Source organism: Dreissena polymorpha, chromosome 1 (genome assembly GCF_020536995.1).
Source record: "Dreissena polymorpha isolate Duluth1 chromosome 1, UMN_Dpol_1.0, whole genome shotgun sequence".
Lineage (NCBI taxonomy): Eukaryota > Metazoa > Mollusca > Bivalvia > Myida > Dreissenidae > Dreissena > Dreissena polymorpha.
In genome coordinates, this window is record NC_068355.1 from 51,918,270 (window position 1) to 51,939,715 (window position 21,446).

At 35.4% G+C, this 21,446-nt stretch overlaps 1 protein-coding gene across 4 annotated transcripts in view; it reads right to left on the reverse strand.

Annotated features, from left to right (window-relative positions):
- Positions 1-21,446, reverse strand: part of LOC127880612 (uncharacterized) — a 108,108-nt gene that overhangs the window by 23,032 nt on the left and 63,630 nt on the right. For 3 of the 4 annotated variants that reach the window (XM_052427923.1, XM_052427946.1, XM_052427929.1), the window contains 6 exons: positions 20,793-21,106; positions 19,247-19,291; positions 16,704-16,847; positions 4,618-4,710; positions 3,632-3,772; positions 530-590 (listed from right to left, as the gene is read on the reverse strand). In XM_052427923.1, coding sequence (XP_052283883.1) covers positions 530-590; positions 3,632-3,772; positions 4,618-4,710; positions 16,704-16,847; positions 19,247-19,291; positions 20,793-21,106 — 798 coding nt within the window. The remainder of the gene's footprint in view (positions 1-529; positions 591-3,631; positions 3,773-4,617; positions 4,711-16,703; positions 16,848-19,246; positions 19,292-20,792; positions 21,107-21,446) is intronic. The other variant, XM_052427936.1, reaches the window with a different exon arrangement.

Below are 21,446 nucleotides of genomic sequence, written 5' to 3' on the forward strand. Positions count from 1 at the left end.
AACAAGTGCATATTCCCCTATTTGACCGTCTATAATCATGCCATATTTTGTCAACCTAGCTAACACACTTTTTAAGAGATCACAAGAACCAGATCTTTTTTTTTACTTGTTTCCACAACCATAGCATTTGTAACCATAGCAACCACAATTTTTGCCTTAAGAAAAAAAAAACAACTGAAAAAAAACCATAATTATTCCCTATAATGCTCTCTCTAACCACATACCAAGTTTCATCAACATAGCTTGAGTACTTTTTGCAGGATCAAGATTTGATGTTTTTATATCATTTCCATGACATCATCAATCACAATTTCTGTCTAATTTAAAACAACAACACTGAAATAAAGTGCACACATGGGGACAGACCTATTGTCCTCACTGGTAATTGATTAATAATATGGTAAAACCCACCATTGCTAACAGAAAAACAATTTCTTAACATTATGTTTTGGTAAAGTACCCCTAATCAGTATGAAAGAATACCAGCACCCATTCTAACAATCCGGGAGAGTGCACAGGCAGGACTTACGTCTTTCTCCAAGAACACCAGCTCTGATCCCACTTGTGCCAATATCAATGATTATCACCTTCTGAAAAGAGTCAAATGTTTAGCAAACTTGGTTTATTAATTCCTCTTGTATATTAACTGCAAGATCTCATTTTATAAGAAGATCAATCTTTTCTCCACCCTTTCTTTCATCAATCGCAAAGCTTGCGCAGTTAATAACGTCAACTTTAGATATGACATTAACAAAAGGAAACTAAGAAAGACAAAGTTATTTATTTCATATCTTTCTTTAACTATCTATTCAATACATTTTTTCTTGTATTCATAATAAGAAAACAAGAAAATTCGTTGAATTTATATCCCCCGCCAATATGCTTCTGGACACAAAAGTGTTATATTTGACACTAAAAAAGCATTTTTTCAAGATAAAAAGGGCCATAACTCCGTTATTAACAGATGGTGTACAATGCCATTTGGCGTGCATCATCCTGTTATCCATATATATACTCATACTAAGTTTCAATGAAATCATCCAAAGCACTTCCAAGATATGGCTCCAGACGGACGGACGGAAAGATGGAAAGTCGGATGGACAACGCGAAAACAATATCCCTCCGCCTATGGTGGGGGATAATAACTTATTGAGGTTTGGACACATAGTAAATAATAATTTATCGCAGCTTGGTAGGATAGTAAGTGGATAATGACCTTCTTATGCGTTGGTAGCATAGTAAGTAAAACTGGGGGATTTGAGAACATAGTAAGTAAATACCTTATTGTGGTTTTGTAGCATAGCAAGTGAAAACCTTCTTGGGGTTTGGTAGCATAGTAAGTTAATACAAATGTACCTTCCTGAGATTTGGTAGCTTAGTAGGTGAATACATTCTTGGGGTTTGGTAGTCAGGGTAAAGAATCACATGACTTTGTGGGGTTCACAATTGAACTTAAACAGATGTAAAAACACACCAGTATGTGGTGCGTTTCTTCAAATAACTTTTTACAAAATTTCTTTAGAAGTGCAAAAAGTGCATAAAAGACAGTTTTTTATGCTGCTTATGGCAATGGCCTAAAGCTTGATGTGTATCGCATTCATTTACACGGTTATGCTGCACACAACGTGAAAATTTGGCACTGATTTCAGACGTATGAAATGGTTTATTATTAAATCTTAAGATATCTGCAAAAACTGCAAGAAAAACTGTCTTTTAGTCATGAAAGATGTTTGTTAATGTATTTCAATAACTTATTTGCAAAAAATTAAGTTATTAACAGTGTGTTTATTAACAGTGTGTTTACATTCTGTCCTGCTCGTGTGTAAACCCCATGTGAACCCCCGTTGATCCAGCACCCTGTAGTATAGTAAGTGAATACCTTCTTGGAGTTTGGTAGCATAGAAAGTATTCAAATACTTTCTTGGGGTTTGGTGGCATAGTAAGTGAACACCTTCTTGGGGTTGGAAGCATAGTGAGCGAATAATGTCTTGAACTTTGGTAGCATATTAAGTGAAATATGTGATATGGTAGCATATTAAGTGAAATATGTGGTTTGGTAGCATATTAAGTGAATACCTACATGGACTTTGGTAGCATAATAAATAAAACTGGGGTTCGATAGCACAGCAAGTGAAAACCTTCTTGTGGTTTGGTGGCATAGTAAGTGAATACTTTCTTGGGGTTTGGTGGCATAGCAAGTGAATACCTTTTTGGGATTTGGTTGCATAGTAAGAGAATACTTGTTTGGGGTTTGGTTGCTAAAGTGAATACTTTCTTGGGGGTTGGTGGCATAGTAAGTGAATACTTTCTTGTGGTTTGGTTTAATAGTAAGTGAATACTTTCTTGGGGTTTGGTAGCATAGTAAATGAAACTGAGGTTTGATAGCATAGTAAGTGAATACCTTCTTGGGGTTTGGTGGCATAGTAAGAGAATATTTGCTAAGGCTAGGGTGGCATGCATAGTATGTGAATACAGTCCACTCTCGTTATCTCGACATTGAATATCTCGATATTCTCGATATGTCGAAGTAAGCTCAATGTCCCAACTTTTTTCCTTCTTTATCTATATAAATAAACATCGCATATCTCGATTTTCCTTATGTCGAATAATTCGATATCTCGATATAAAATTTTGTCCCGAGGTCCGATTTTACATGTATTTAATGTGGTTTATCTCGAAGTGCGAATAACTATTCCAGTGTCGGCAAAAGGTGAGAAATGTTGTCTTTGATACTTCACCGTCCCGCTTCACCCGGCTGCTCCCGATACTGTGATGTAGGAAATTAATCTGTTAATTGCATCAATGATCACACGTGTGTAATGTCGTTCGCCATTAACACTTGAGTAAGGCCTGTTACTCTGGGGATATTGAGTAATAAAGATAATAAGACAACACTCAAAATGGCTTTTCATTTTTATTCGATCCTGTACTAATAATGGATTGAACTTTGCATTTCAAACTACAAAATGTACATGTACAGTTCAGTATTCCGGATATACGCATGTTCAGATGGAAAACCCTCGTCTTGATTGGAAGTCAATTGCATCATAACTTTAAATAGCAACATTACCGGATGTTCACTTGACAGTTTAGAAAAATTAACTGCATGTGTTCATGCAATTCTGTAATACTTAAAACGTCATTTTAAGCATTTAATAGCAACATTAATCGTGCCTCGTAAAAACGCGTATATATCAGGTAGAGAGTATTATGCCACACGGTGACGGCTTTAGTAAGACCACTTAGCAGGTATTTAGAAAGGTAAATTTTCGTCTCATTTTTTTCTTTGAAAACGCCTAATCGGATATCTCGAACTCTCGTTATCTCGATATTTTTTCTTGTTCCCGCCGACTTCGAGATAACGAGAGTGGACTGTACCTTCTTGGGGTTTGGTGGCATATGAAGTGAATACCTTATTTGGGTTTGGTGGCATATTCTTGGGCTGTGGTGGCATATTAAGTGTATACTTTCTTGGGGTTTGGTGGCATAGTAAGTGAATACCTTCTTGAGGTATGGTGGCATATTAAGTGTATACTTTCTTGGGCTTTGGTGGCATAGTAAGTGAATACCTCCTTGGAGTTTGGTAGCATAATAAATGAAAGTGGGGTTTGATAACATAGCAAGTGAATACCTTCTTTGGGTTTGGTATGGATGCAGGAGAGGGTCTGACGTAGGTGGCCTTGACATTGTCAGCAGTCTGTGACTCCAGAGCGATCTTCCATTGGCCATACTCATGATCCGTAGGCACTCGTACCATCAGGTATTTCCCACGCTAGGGAATGGGAGATTAACAATTTTCATTAGTAATAAAAAATAATCAAGTTTTATCTGTTCTATGGTGAAGTAAAATGGAATCTTCAAAAAGCGCTTTCCTTTACAGCATTAGTATTAACCTATTTATGTTAGCTTCATGGCATCAAAAGACTTAGGCTTGAGAAACTCAAGTAGAATGACAAAAGTCTGACGTGATACAATTATAGATCCTTTTTTTAACTGCAACTATGTGTTTGTGAGAACAATCCTTATGTGTGATATATACCTATACATTATAATAAATGCATTAAGAGGTACTATAAGTATTAACACACAGGGAACAAACATTAATCAGTTACTTTTGACCTCTTTTAGTTACAATAAATAACTCATATAAAAGTTTGCCATACTTACACATGGTTTAGTCCTTGTATGTGTTTCACAAATTAAGCGAAACACTAACAGTATTTTCTGTGCCAAACTCGTTTTTACGAGTACATTCTTCAATTTATAAACTAATGAATGCATAATAAAGGCTTTTTTCATTCAGAACTACATCAAGGTAAGTGTAAATAGCTTACGAGCTATATATAATATATATATGAGCAAACCTCATATTGGGCTTAATGCATGTGTGTTGTCCCCTTTAGACTGTGCAGTCCACAGGCTAATTAGGGACGACACTTTCTGCTATGGAATTTTTGTTTAAAGGAAGTCTCTTCTCAGCCAAAATCCAGTTTAGGCAGAAAGTGTCATCCCTGATAAGCCTGTGTGGACAAATCTGTGTGCATTAAATCCCTTTATCCCAGAGCGAGCCTCATATTATAGAATTGTAAGACATTGCCTTTAAAACCAGGTGCGTACCCCGTCATCGACGCCAAGTACCCTGGGTCCAAGCTCCTCCACCTTTCCTCCCATCAACTGCAGGCTGTCACTGGGCTTGTCCCGATTGCTTGTCTGTAACCATGGTAACCGTAGTACTATTACACAGCTGATTGCAGTCACATATACTATCACATCTCTCATGTAAAAAAAAACAGTACATATAAAAAGTAATATGCAAACCTCATAGCGTAAACCTAACATCAATATCACATTTGCATTTACTATCAAACAAAATTACGCTGGTCTTTTAAACCTGCTTCTCACATACAGAAAAGTGGTAATGCCTCTTTTACACATGACAAGCTTCGATGCCATTAAAGCAGGCTCATGCTATATGTGTCTTCAGCAGGGACATGTCTGTTCAAATGCTATAGAAGTAGTCAGAGTTCTATAGTCAATTTCATGTTGTTGTTTTTATCAATGGCCAATTATAACAAGGTAAATTGTCTCAAAAACTTTGAATGACATCAAATGCATCTGTATAAAACAATATTATGGGTACACAGTAGAAGTATACTTATAATGTTGTATTTATAACCAGGGATCATATTTTTTTCGGTTTTGTCGGTCCTAGACCGATTAGGGTCATGAAAGACCGATTGAAAATCCCAAACAGTCGGTCCGATTCTGTTTGCTATTAAAATTCCCATGTCATGAAATCGATTACACAGTGTACATGCTAACACACCCTTATGACATTCTTATCTCGAGTAGGTGTGATAAACCATTCGCTGCAGTCTCTAAACCGGTCAGGACCGGTTTATTGCACGTCAGACCAAGAATAAAAAACTTGTGAACAGCGGATTAAAGACGCATCCGAAAAGACGCGTCTGAATGCACGCGCTGTAACTAAACAAAACATGCCGATACATTTTCCACCAGCGTAATAATTCGGTAATATAATTATGAATGAAAATCGCGAATCTGATCGACAGAACAGCCGAAGTTATTTTTATGGGCGGAACTTCACATAAAATAGTACACAAGAAAAATAATATACTGTGAATAAATCTTTAGTAAAACCGTGTTAGAATCGAAATAGTTCGTGTACTTTATACTTTGTTGTTGAATAACTCACGACCGGAAAATTAGATGCGTGGTTTCAAATGCTTCGCTCTCGTGATTAAATCCATACTCATCTAAACTATCGGACGTGGGTTATTTGACAACAAATTATTTCTTAATTATTTGGTTTGTTGTTGTCAGTAGCCAACCTATGCACAGACATTTGTTTGGTTCAGTGCATGTTTGTAAGATATTATCGAGTCGACAACAATTTAAAACATCGGTATAGACTTACACAGATTAATAATATTGACAACGATGAAAAAAGTCTGATAAAACAGCGCACGAAACAACAATGAAATACCAAATGATAAAAGCAGTTGAGAAAACTCGTTCCGTTTAAAAAAAATGCGTAAGGAAATTTTACTTGCACATGTAGTATACCACCTTCATGAATGACAAAATCAATGGTATATATTTTAATGTAATTTGTCATGATTTCGGATACACATTTTCGGATACTTTTCCCCATTTATATCCGGACCGATTGATGTTGCGGGAAAATATGATCCCTGTTTATAACACACATATTAAATTTTGTTATCTCTAGCATCATTTGATTCTGCATTTGTAAATGGTATAAACTATTTAAATTGCTGACAATTGCAGATAAACCAACTGACAAATATTTGTAAACCAAAATGTAAGTGGAGAGCATACAAATCTGTTGAAACATGTTTATCCTTTGGTTATTTTGTATTAAATATGTTGTTAATATGATTATACTATACACTTGTCTTAAAATATTTAACTATACAATCTTTTAGTTCATGCAAATAGAAAACTAAACTACCTTGATTAGTTTGATTACACACAAGCCAAAATGTAAGTTTTGCTTTAGCAAAAAGTCAACCCTTAACCACTTAGAAACGTATTATCACTGATTTGTAGTCCCTTAGAAAGTTACATTTAATTTAATACCTTTCTTACTAGATTCAAGTTTTAATGGCTGCATTTCCAACCCTAAGATACTGATGAGCAGCAAACAGCATAAAACCTGAATAGACTGCGAGTTACTCTCAGACTGTTCTGGTTTTATGCTTGTTGCAAAAGCCATTTTCACTTTGCTTCTGATGGAAAAAGGGTTAACTAGAACTGCTACTATTGTGCCTGAGATAATGGCTACATGCCACTTATTATTATGCTAAGATTAAAGAACTGGTTTCCCAACAATGCAAGCTTCCTATTGATGAACTATTGATATCTTGATACCCAATATTATAGTCAAGTTATGCCCTGTACAAAATTTCAGCATGAAAATTCATGTGGGCAATAACTGCGAAATTGTGAAAGCAACAATAAACAGACACATTTAAAAAATAGCCAAATTAATAACATTTGCAAGTAAAATAAACATTAATCTGGTTTCAAGGTAATTGAAATACTATTTATACAATACTTAAAAGTTAAAAGGTAAGTGACCAAGATTGTTAATAATAAATCAGACAATTGTGAATGCTATATATACAATAAAAAGTTTCAAGTTTAATTTTTAGTTTAGAATTCAAACGAGGTACATGTTTAAGAAAGATACAGTTTCATCTATTGTACATTTAAACTGACAGAGCTTGTACATAAAGACTTGATTTCTACTAGGTGTGATGAACTCACCAGTTTTGACACCTAGAAACAGGTTTGCAGATGATTACAACATAAGAAGATGCAAATACATGCAGATTTTCATGCTCTGTATATCCTTTAGAGTTTTTAACAATACTGTATTGAACAAGATAGCAGTATGATCACTAAAGAAAATTAATGACAGGGAAATGTGTTTGGAAAATAAATTTCAAAAGACATTTTTCTTTATTGTTTGAAATTTGGCGTTCAATTTTAATTATAAGAGACAGCAAACCAAATTTGTTTTTGAAAACCAAACACTTGAGGAATTATATACCAAATAATTCTCCAACATCTATAATTGGTTATTTTCAGACCTGTTGTAAAAAGATAATTACATGTATGTAAACAACTTTGACTTAAAGTTAAGCCATATCATTAACTAGCAGATTTTTTTTTAAAGAAAATACAAGGTTTAAATTTGCAGCCCATACAAAACACATATGCAACATAATATAGCATTTCAATAAAATATAACAACCAGATCAGCTAGCAGACAGAAGTGCATGCAGGTTGCCATGCAACACAAAGCCTGGAAAATAAGGGCCCATATGAGAATTGTACAGAGAAAACTGGGCATTATGCATGTGCCTAAAGTGTCACCCCAGATTAGCCTGTGCAGTCCACACAGGCTAATCAGGGACATAACTTTCCGCTTTTATATTTTTTTGTTTAAAGGAAGTCTCTACTTTGCAAAAATCCATTTTAGGAGGAAAGTGTCGTCCTGACAAACCTGTGCAGACTGCAAATGCTAATCTGGGACGACACTTTACACACATGCATTTAGCCAAGTTCAGCCAGAATAAGGACCCTTATAGTAATGAGATTGCTTCAACAATGTAAAATTAAGAGCATTTAAACAGTTCTTGGATGCTGACTTTAAAACAAGAGATGTGTTTGTCAGAAACACAATTCCCCCTTATTGCGCCTCTTTGAAGCCATATATTTGACCTTTGACCTTGAAGGATGACCTTAACTCGAACTTTCACCACTTAAAATGTGCAGCTCCATGAGATACACATGCATGCCAAATATCAAGCTGCTATCTTCAATATTGAAAAAAGTTATTAGCAAGGTTAAAGTTTTGTGACACACACAACGAATGAATGAATGAATGATGGACAGACAGGCCAAAAACAATATACCCCCGATCATTTGATCCGGGGGCATAAAAACCAGAACTGACAATTACAAGAGATCTGTGCTTGTGGACATAAAAAATTTGAGTGTGTCTATAAAGAATTATTTACCAACAGTCAATTACATTTTGCATGTATGATAATTCAAAATAATTAAAGAAGACCAAAATATATCAGTCATTGTTACTTTATTATTCTCTTACATTGTGCTTTTTTATTACAAAATTGCCTGCCGATGTGTTTTTTTACGAGCCTTTTAAAGGCATCATATTCAAATGTTTATGTTTTAAATTTAAAATAAATTCAGGTCATTGTTCTGGGTAGTAAGTGCACTTATTTTTTGCAAATAAACTTTAACATAAACCTGCAGTTCATCACACATCATTTATTGATTGCAGGCATTATGAAAATATTTGTTATTATCTAGAGCAATAATGGGCTGACTTCAAAATGTTTTTTCAGGCAATCATAATGTCTCAATGGCAGCAAAGAATTTACAAAGCCAGTGGTTGTTTGGACAAAATTTAGACGGTTTGATTGCGCTCAAAACATAAGTTCTTTTCTTTTCTCAAGTGCAGGCAATTCAATTTGGGTATAATTTGACATTTTATGCTTAATCAGCCATTAAGCCCTTTAAGCTCTGCCAATCAAGCAGCTTAACCATAAAAAGCTGACACGAGGTTTAAAATACCTGCCAAAATATTTGAAGTTTAAAAGTGTTAACAAAGAATCTAGAATTTAAATTGTGTTCAACAAATACTTTGAATGAACATACATTTATCACACCTTGTTGCATTTTAATGTCAGCACAGAAATTATCAGAAATAATAATTTAAAAAAAACTACTTTTAGCTTATAGACCCTGTCATTTGAATCCCATACTATGATGGCTGAGTAAATAACAATGAATATAACATGTTTACAGCATTATATTAAGCGTATTTAAGCATTATTCAGAGCATAAACATTGGTTGATAAATATATTATTATTCTTTTTTTCACCAACTAAACTTATCACTCAGTTTTCTGACAGAATTCTCTTTTACAGATTTAAAGAGAACTTGTGCTTTGTTACCTTATAATAATCCAGCTAACCTTTTCCCAGCGAAGTAAACAACAGATTAAAAAAGAACTTGACCTTTTGTTACCTCATAATAATGCAGCCAACCTTTCTGACAGAAATAAACAAGAGGGCCATGATGGCCCTGTATCGCTCCACTGTTTTTTCTTTGCGAAAAAAACGTGTAATGCGCATGGGTTGAAATGTACTCAAGCATGTGACTTTCTCTTTCTATCCCTCGTCCTACTGGGCGCATAAAGTTGGAAGGGTGAGCATTTTTATATATGGAAAAAGTTAATACCGTGTTAACTAAACAGACAAAAAAGCCCGGGAATTGTTACACAGGTCCTTTGCTTATAACGTAGGTACATTTATCTCTCCAAAAGATATTGTCGTTCTTTCTATTTCACATATTTTTAGATGCTGAAGATCAAATCTACGCATTTGATTTGAAACAGATTCACAAGACCCATAGGAATCAAAATGCCTTAACCCTTTACCAAACAACACATTTTGGACTTTCCCAATTTGAAAGAGGTTGCAGACGTCAATTGAATTAAAATGGAATATGAAGGAAATAATCAGGTAGGGTAGAAATAATTGTGATAAAAGGAGAAATTGCTCATCAACCCACACATGCCTAAGACCAACAGGCCTGAGAATATTATGATAATCTAAAGATTATTTCTTTATATTTATAAATGTATTTAATTAAGTAATACATTTGACTTCTAAGATCAATTCATAACTTGTATTAAGAAAATTATAAAATGGTCAGAAATATATATGGATTGTTGTGCAATTGACAATCATTTCAACAATTCATGATCAGTCACTATTCACAAATGGAACAATTAATCATAAGTTATTAAAAAGCAGCATATACGATAGTTAAGAACATTGCACTTCATTAATTTCAACACCTTCTCTTGGATACAAAGTTTGAGTTTACCGTGCAGTATCATATATTGACTTTCCTTGAAATAATAATGTTCATGGAAGTTGTGTTTTTAAAATCAATAATATATTATTAAACTGGTTTTAACACTACAAAAAAGACATGAAATTAACATGTCATCCAAAATATTTTCATCCGGATATATGGTCACTTTCGACATATTTAAATAAAACCCGACTTTTTACAGTTTATAAGAAAAACATTCATAACACATGTTCTTACTTCAATGCCTTTGTAAGCAGTCACCATCTGACCTTAAATGGCACTAAATGACAGGGTTTTATCTCATGTTTACAAGATGTTGATTTTGTTGTTGGTCACAGCCAAACGGCCGCAGTAATCTCCACTGGTAAACGTCATATGTTCAGTTTTGTGACCCCCGGGGCCGGGTCAAATTTGAGCCCACGGGAATAATTTGAACAAATTTGGTAGAGGACTATTAGATATCACTACATACCAAATTTAGTAGCCCTAGGATCTATAATTAAGAACAAGAAGATTTTTAAAGTTTGCACAAAATAGGCCTTATTTAAGCATATGTTCATTTTTGTGACCCCTGGGGCAAGGTCAAATTTGTTCCTAGGGGCATAATTTGAACAAACTAAGTAGAGAACTATTAGATGTCACTACCTACCGAATTTGGTAGAAATAGGCCCAATGGTTATGGACAAGATTTTTATAGTTTGCACAAAATGGGCCCAATATAAGCATATGTTCAATTTTGTGACCCCTGGGGAACGGTCAAATTTGATCCCAGGGGCTTAATTTAAACAAACTTGTTAGAGGACTATAAGATGTCATTACATACCAAATTTGGTAGCCCTATGCCATACAGTTATGGACAAGAAGATTTTTAAAGTTTGCACAAAATAGGCCTTATATAAGCAAATTTTCGATTTGTTGACCCCCCAGGGCAGGGTCAAATTTGACCCCAGGGGCATAATTTGAACAAACTTGGTAGAGGACTTTTAGATGTCACTACATACAAAATTTGGTAGCCCTAGGCCCAATGGTTATGGACGAGAAGATTTTTAAAGTTTTCACAAAATAGGCCTTATATAAGCAAATTTTCAATTTTTTGACCCCCCGGGGCAGGGTCAAATTTGACACCAGGGGCATAATTTGAACAAACTTGGAAGAAGACTATAAGATGTCACTACATACCAAATTTGGTAGCCCTTGGCCCAATGGTTATGGACAAGAAGATTTTTAAAATTTACACAAAATAGACCTTATATAAGCAAATTTTCAATTTTTTAACCCCCCGGGGCAGGGTCAAATTTGACACCAGGGGCATAATTTGAACAAACTTGGTAGAGGACTATAAGATGTCACTACATACCAAATTTGGTAGCCCTAGGCCCAATGGTTATGGACAAGAAGATTTTTAAAGCTTGCACAAAATAGGCCTTATATAAGCAAATTTTCCATTTTTTAACCCCCCGGGGCAGGGTCAAATTTGACCCCAGGGGCATAATTTGAACAAACTTGGTAGAGGACAATAAGATGTCACTAAATACCAAATTTTGTAGCCCTATGCCATACGGTTATGGACAAGAAGATTTTTAAAGTTTGCACAAATAGGCCTTATATAAGCAAATTTTCAAAGTTTTGACCCCCCGGGGCAGGGTAAAATTTAACCCCTGCGGCATAATTTGAACAAACTTGGTAGAGGACTATAAGATGTCACTACATAGCAAATTTGGTAGCCCTAGGCCCAATGGTTACGGACAAGAAGATTTTTAAAGTTTGCACAAAATAGGCCTTATATAAGCAAATTTTCAATTTTTTAACCCCCCGGGGCAGGGTCAAATTTGACCCCAGGGGCATAATTTGAACAAACTTGGTAGAGGACTATAAGATGTCAATACATACCAAATTTGGTAGCCCTAGGCCTAATGGTTATGGCCAAGAAGATTTATAAAGTTTGCACAAAATAGGCCTTATATAAGCAAATTTTCAATTTTTTGACCCCCCGGGGCAGGGTCAAATTTGACCCCAGGGGCATAATTTGAACAAATTTGAAAGAGGTTCACCACAGGAACATTCCTGAGAAAGGGCTAGGTTCACGAAGGGGTGAAAAATGCCCTGTTACAGAAATAAATTAATCTACTTTTATTTTAAAGGGAAATATATTAAGTAAAGGAAAACGACAGTTTTATAGTTAATATCGCTGTATTATGGTTGCCATGGCAACATCATAAATACATGTGAAAATGTGTTATAATATATAACATCAATTGCAAATGTAAATAAATATACATTATACGTCATTATTAAAATTATAAAAATGTACATGAGTATTGAACACACACAGCATGTCGTGAAACAGCAACTTATTGCCGTTGGTTGTCATGGTAACGAGCTACATGCTGAAATGGTGTAGGCATTTTTTTCCAAAGAAATCAAATAGAAGACAACTATCATGTATTATGAACTGCAGCTTTTTCCTATGGCATACCCTATTGATCAATATGATATGCAGAAATGTTTTAATTCATAATGTGTTTACCAACAATAGCTGTTTCCATGGAAACAATTCTATATGTATATGATATGATATGTAATTTTGCTAAGTAAATATCGACTGGAAAACAAAATAAACAAAACAACTTAACAAATATTTATCTTAATTATTTTCCTTATTACAATTAATAATTATTACATGTACAAATAATCGTATAATAAATACTTTTACATGTTACCATGGTAACGGATTAAAATTAAAATTAAAAGAACAAAAACATAATGTAAATACTCAATACACGCTCAAGTATCTGATAAAAAATGAAACATAAATCACCAGTATCACATTATAATCCACTACGTATTTTCCCACTGCATACTATGAATATAAAAACTTAATAAAATAGTGTCCTATTGTTGAAACAATTATGGGTTAAAAGTCGAGATACGCATTTAACAAATTCAGATACACATTACGTTTTACCAATAGAATACTTACATAATACGGAATCCGGAAAGTGCCGTCTATAATCTCGCACTTCTTTCATCAAGGGCGACACTAGACACACAAAGCGATACTTGATATTTTTCTTGACAGTCGCGGCGACGCACGACATATTCAACACGATATATCGCCCTTGTGTAGGTAGCCCAAAAGGCGATATATCGTGTTAAATATATCGTGCGTCGCCACGACTGTCAAGAAAAGTATCAGGCGTCGCAGCAACTGTCATGAAAAATATCCTGCGTCGCCGCAACTTTCAAGAAAAATATCAAGTATCGCTTCGTGTGTCTAGTATCGTCCTTGATGAAAGAAGTGCGAGATAATAGATGGCACTATCCGGATTCCGTAACATAAGGAGGAGTATATAAGACTTAAGTCGTTGTTATTCTTTTATAAATATTTAAAAGACTTAAAACTTTTTTACTCCTAAACAGTACTGACCTCGGACTCGGAGTCGAAAGTGTCCACAGTTTGTGGCACATGAGACGTTTCATCAACATATTTTCCCCAGTCCTGAATGCCACAATCGTTTATTGGCCCAGATAAACCAGACAAATACCAAATGACCGATGCAACGTGGCAACACGTGCCGATAGTACCCGCACCTGCCCTGCATTGACAATACCATGCTTTTACATGGTCCGAGTCATATTGAATCCAAACTTGATAAGTCTTTGATGAAATATTACAGCTTTGAAGACGAACACGAATGAGATCACAAGTTTCTCTGAACACATCGATTGCACATTTAGAGCCCTTATATTCCTGAATGTAAGACGGACAGAGTAACTGGTATGTGCCTAGTGTCAGGAGTTTTAACATAGTTTCATCAAGTTGAGGAAAGTTAGAAACAGATTCATTGACAGACGACCATTTATTGATGCTACGGCGATGGAGGTTGTTCTTTTCTACAAAGATCTGCATTTAATTTTCTTCATTTAGTTTGGCCATCATCATTTCCGCACATAACATATCTTCAGAAGATTAACAATTGGCACTCAAGGGTGGCAGAAACTTGTTACATAAAGCACAAATAATTTTAACATAGTCGCCTATGTATGGCACTTGATTTGTTGGCAGGATGTGATCTAAATACTTCCACCGCTTGATTCTTGCCTTAGCCGCTTCAACTACCCATCTCACCTAGAAAGGTATTGTAAAATATTTAAAAGTCAATAAATCGCTTTTGCAGCTTACATTTGGTTTAAATAAGCCCACTTCCATACAACGTTCGATGTATCTACCTATAAAGATCAGTTTATTACGGAATCCTGATAGTGCCATCTATAAACTCACCCTTCTTTCATAAAGTGCGACACTAGACACACAAAGCGAAACACGATATTTTGCGCGACAGTCGCGGCGACGCACGATATTTTGCGCGACAGTCGCGGTGACGCACGATATTTTGCGTGACAGTCGCGGCGACGCACTATATATTTAACATGATATATCGCCTTTTGGGCTACATACTCAGCGGCGATATATCGTGTAAAATATATTGTGCGTCGCCGGGACTGTGGCGCAAAATATCGTGCCCTTGATGAAAGGGCTAGATTGTAAATGGCACTATCCGGATTCCGTAGTTAATTGTTCCAATGCATAGAAATTAAGTTAAATCGGTATGCTGACATTTGACATTCATGCGCGGTTAAGACACACCGTTGGTCAATTGCAGATACAAACGTGCATTTGAAATATTTATATTCCAGTGATTGATCTTGTGTTGTTTCTATAAGAAAATTCTTTTTTAAATATTTTGAGACATGTTTATTTACAGGACGGCGCTGGTGTATTTACAGCCGTTTTTCGCATAAAATACACGTTTTGAGAGGCATTCTGCAAGAAAAAGAAAAATTATATCAGCTTTCTCTTTTTAACACACTCATTAAAATAATGTTAAAATATAAGGTGCAATAGTTTTTTTACAAAGTTACGTTTATATTTTTGCAGTTATTGTAACAAAAAAGGTGACTTGAACGAGAATCGAACTTCTAACACTCTCGTGTAAGTCTAACGCTGCATCCATTACACCACTCATGCAACTGCAAAGCACCGACGATAATAATTTATATATATTGAGCAATTTGACGTTCACTGCAAGTATCATTCGTCTTTTTAAATGGGTTTTATTGTTTATATCGTAATTTCTCCAAGCTTGCACGTTTTCAAAAGTTTAAACATTGTTTCAATCGATTCTATACAACTATATATAACATTACGATAGAAATGAACAGGTTTCACAAGAATATTGCTCTAGTTGTCTGCAGTCGCAATACACCAGAATACTCCGAGTGGATTGTCAACAATATATTGACTATTTCAACAGAAGGAAAACCATTTTAACGATAATAAAACATTTAAAATGGTAACCTAAAATTATGAAAGTAAAATAAAGGTTAAAACTTACATGAATGCTAGTGATCCTTTAAATTATCCATCTGAGTGTTGACTACATGTTGTCATGGAGCGATGTAAACAAACGTGAGAGTTGATTCCCTTACTAACAGTAGTTAACAAAATTCGTTAATTTACATAAAAAATAGTTTTCTTCCCATAAATTAAAAGAAACATTACATTGTGCATGGAAAACGTGTTCTTAATATAACTACATATGAATTGACAACAAAACACATATAATTTTCTTTGTGTTTTAATGTACATAAGAACAAAGAAATTGGGTTACACTGTAACTTAAAGCGCAATTTTAAAATTCACAAAACTTCAAAATTAAATATGAAGGCATGTTTCCCACACAAAGAAACTTTTTGTTTGCATCTATCTCCGAAATATGAATCCAAACTTAAAATATAAAAGTGAGGGAAACTTGCCTTCATATTCTTTTATGTCATTAAATGTCCAAAAATTGTCAAAATTTAGGTTATTTTGCTTAACTATATGTGTTTGTGTTAAATTTTAGAGATGTTTAACGCGATTTGTACGGTAAAAGTGCTTTTGAATGAAACAGTTAAGATGTTAAGCTCCACAAATATACAAAATTTATGATGATTTGTTGAACTTATTTTTTACAATTTCATAGGGCATATAAAGCTGCTTCGTGAACCTAGTCCTTTCATCAGATTTGGACGAGTAGTTTAGGACAAGAAGATGTTTAAAGAAAAAGTTAACGCACGCACAGACGCACGCACCGACGCACACACGACGGACACAGGACCATGACATAAGCCCTGCTGGCCTTTGGCCAGTGGAGCTAAAAACGGTCTCAAAGAATATACACGTCCTTTCTGTTACCTCATAATAATGCAGCCAGCCGTCTTGTGCTCGGAAGAACCTGCGTTTCCAGGTCTTGAGTAGCGTGGCCTTTTTCTTGTTCATGGGCAGCTTCTCCATCAGTCCCTCCATGCCTATGAACTTGTGAGAGATGTCCTCAATGTTCTAGGGACATAAAGGAATGGGAGAAACTGTGGCACTGTTGTAATTTGTACTCAACGTTTTTATATATACCCGATAGATACAATAGTTTTATAGATGTCTTCATAGTTATGGGAAAATATGGGCAAATACGGGAATGGGGTCAAGAGGGACACTGTTCTATGTACTCAACGTTTCTATATACAGGGGTGTCAATTGTCCCAAATTTGAAATCCGGAAAATTAAGCCGAGAGTCTGAGGCCGTAGGAGGGCCCAACCCCCCAAGCCCTAGCTTATTGTTCTTTTTTTATAGTCTTTCTAGGTGCAAATTCTGGTGAGTACAATGCGAAATATTATAAACCAAACCATCCGTAACAACGCATGTGTATTTGTCATTCTAAACAAATGATATTAAGAACTTCAAAATTAAATTAAAATGGACAAACCATACCGTATCCGAAAACGACTGTCCGAAAACATGTCCCGATATATCATTAATTTTGCAAATGAAATAAAATATGCATATCGTTTGACTGCAGAAAATGTAAACCAGTAACCAGTAACCTAGCAAATACGCAGTCAATATATAATTTGATTAACATATTGTTTTAAAAGATGATATTGCAGTGCTTTACTTTGTCAGTTACTGCTCATGTCAGTGCCAGCCGCTTACCGATCAGAAATCAATAAATAAAATCGGTACCAAGCGCAAATGTCCGGAATGCCGACGATGCTATAACAATATTCGTTCTGAAATGATCCCGCACTAAAAGAATTTTGTCCCTACCCCCACCCCCCTTAAACAAACTCATTGGATTTACATTCACCTCAAAATCAACCCTGGACGGCTCAAATCCGGATTTCCGGAATAATCCGGAAATTTGACACCCCTGTATATATACCTTGGTCTGGGAACATACGGGAATGGGTGATCCCTTTACTGCTCAGACACACATTTTGACACATTTGCAGTCCGTTATTAAATTAAATTAAATTGTAGACTTTTCTTCAAAGATTCAAGTGTTAAAGGCTTCATTTCCAACCCTTAGTTATTGATTAGCGGCAAACAGCATTAAACCTGAACAGCCAGCGAGTTATAGGCAGGCTGCACTGGTTTAATGCTGTTTGCAATTAGCCATTTTCACCTTTGCTTCTGAGCGGGAAAGGGCTAAGTGTGACACTGTTGAATGTCCTCAATGTTTAGGAACTATATGAACCGCATTCTGGAAAAACGTGGTTAAAGCTTGTGCCTTACGTGTTGTTTCAGATTAACCAGCGAAGTCTGCACAGGCTAATGAGGGACGAAACCGTCTATATGTATGTGTGTTTTTTGTTCACGCTTTAATGGTATATAATATTTTTTGTTTAGAGGAAGTGTCTTTTTAGCGAAAATCCACTTTAGGCGGAACAAGTAATCCCTGATATGTATAGACTGCATAGGCTTATCTGGGTAACACTTTAAGCGCATGCATTAAGCCCATTTTCACAGAGACAGGTTCATATACACACTATAGATACAGTACGACAGTTTCATTCAGAAACATTTAATAATTTACGGAGAGGATATTTGTTGATGTCTATGTCTCGGTTTATTTCTAGTGTGTTTCTTAACATATATTTTTTTCATGTTGAAGTAAAATATGATATAATACTTAAGTTAACAAAATTAAAATTGTGTTTTTATTGTATACTTGTTTTTCATAAATTCATTTCAAATTGAAACAAGCAAATTTGTTGATTTGATATCCCGCAAAATAAATTGTGTTTATGGATGGGTGCAAATCCCTAAATAAACAGTATAAACCTAAACAAAAATAATTTATTGTTTTCATGAATAGCACTTCTCTTCTTTGATATCTATGAAGTTTCATGCTGAAATCTTGTAAGGTATCTAAGATATAGCTCTGAAAATTAGATCATACAATAACAACAAAGAGCAATAACTCTTATTTAAAATAGTGTAAGGTTATTGTTCTTGTGCAAGGCGTTTTTCCCCATTGATCTGTACACCCCCTTGCAGTTTCATGTCAAAAACTTATATCATATCTGTGATATTACTGTTAAGTTACTTCATACACAACAACACAGGGCAATTACTCTTATTTAAGAAAGTGTAGAGTTATGGTTCTTAAGCATGACACTTCTCTATATTGATAATCATACACGCATGAAGTTTCATGTTGAAATTCTTTTATGGTATAAGAGATATAGCCCTGAAAACTTTTTGACAGACAGACAGATGGACGGAAGGACGGAAAACACCAATTCTATATCCCTCAAACTTTGGTGGGGGATAAAAAGAACCTGAACTAGAACTATCTTTAATTATAAAGCATTCAAAGACAAACACCTGAATTAAAAACAATATGAATCTCAACATGTTTAATGCAGTCGCAGATGCAAATGTGTATATTTGTACATACATCTGGCATCATTTTAACTTCATACAGCTTTGCCAGCAACTTGCTCTGGAAAAAATGGAAACATATCAGTAACATTACAAACTGACTCAGTAATTTATTCATGGTATACAATTTTGTTCACATATAATTTGTCTGGAAAACAGGTGCACATTGTTATTTAAACAATTTTACAGGCATAACTGTGTAAATGAGTACATAGAAAAGGGTTAAGATTTTAACTTTTTTATGCCCCCCTTCGAAGAAGAGGGGGTATATTGTTTTGCACATGTCGGTCTGTCCGTCTGTCCGTCCGGCTGTCCACCAGATGGTTTCCGGATGATAACTCAAGAACGCTTAGGCCTAGAATCATGAAACTTCGTAGGTACATTGAACATGACTCGCAGATGACTATTGATTTTGAGGTCACTAGGTCAAAGGTCACAGTGACCGGAAATAGTAAAATGGTTTCCTGATGATAACTCAAGAACGCTTATGCCTAGGATCATGAAACTTCATAGGTACATTGATCATGACTTGCAGATGACCCCTATTGATTTTCAGGTCACTAGGTAAAAGGTCAAAGTGACCGGAAATAGTAAAATGGTTTCCAGATAATAACTCAAGAACGCTTATGACTAGGATCATGAAACTTCATAGGTTCATTGATCATGACTCGCAGATGACCCCTATTGATTTTCAGGTCACTAGGTCAAAGGTCAAGGTCATGGTGACCCGAAATAGTAAAATGGTTTCTGAATGATAACTCAAGAACACTTATGCCTAGGATCATGAAACTTCATAGGTACATTGATCATGACTCCCATATTACCCTATTGATTTTCAGGTCACTAGGTCAAAGTTCAAGGTCACAGTGCCAAAAAACGTATTCACACAATGGCTGCCACTACAACTGATAGCCCATATGGGGGGGCATGCATGCTTCACAAACAGCCCTTGTTTATTCTGCTTTTTTATGATTAAATCTAATCAGCTATTTTTTCAAAAATGTGACTACGAGTAATACGCCATGATCAATGGCAAAATATTCAGCAGTCTGTGGAACAAAGGGGATGATAAGGTGTCTTAGAAAATAAAGTTTTATTGTCTTAATATATTTGAAGTTTCAGTTTAATTGCTGAAAAAATGAGGTAGAAGATTCCTTGACTAAACTTGTATGCATACAAACAAATGACTGACAGACTGACTCTTTTATACCTCTTCCAATGCAGGGGTATAATGATTTATCTCACACCATCATCAGATTGATCACATGTATTTGTTAACCATTTACCTTCAAATACAAAGTTTGACTCTTTTGTACTCCCTTAAAAAAAACAAATGAAATTTAAGACCTTTTCTACTAGATTAAAGTTTGAAAGTTTAAAGGCTTTATTTCAAACCGTAAGATACCCATTAGCAGCAAACAGCATACAATCTGTACAGCCTGCAAGTTACTGTCAGGTTATTCTGGATTTATGCTGGTTGCTGGTTTGCTTCTGAGCAGAAAAGAGTAAAGTTTACTCTAGATTTCAAGAACGTATTTATCTGCTTCAAAAACAGAGCTTACTGGGTCCCAGTCCCTAAACTTGACCCTTGTGTCCTTGACCAGCTCCTCCCCAGCTGCATTGACCTCAGGCTCCATTCCAGTGACCTTGACCTTTGGCTCATTCCTGGTGACCTTGACTTCAGACTCTTTTCCAGTGACCTTGACATCTGGCTGCTTTCCTGTGACCTTAACAATGCCTTTGGCCTCTGGCCCATTTTTAGTGACCTCATTGCTGCCATTTGGTTCATTTCCAGTGACACGTATCTTGACCTCTGGCTTGACCTTGACAGCAGACTTCACCTCATTACTGTCGCCATTGGTTACATTGTTGGGCTCTAAAACATATCGCAAGTCTCGTTGTTATTCATAAATAACTTAAAGATATTCGTTTAACAACTTTTTATATTTTTGTTTATACCTTCTAAAGTCAAAAATATTTTTTGGGGGTAGTAAATTTAACTTGAAATCACAAAGCATTGTGCATAAGTATAAAAATTCAAGATAATATTGCAAATCTCATTTTAGTTATGAAAGGATGAATTAACAAGAGGGCCTGAAAGGCCCAAAGTCGCTCACCTGAGATAACAAGATATTATTGGGACAAATCTTCTGACCAAGTTTCACGAAGATCGGAAAATAAATGTGGCCTCTAGAGTGTTAACAAGGCTTTACTAT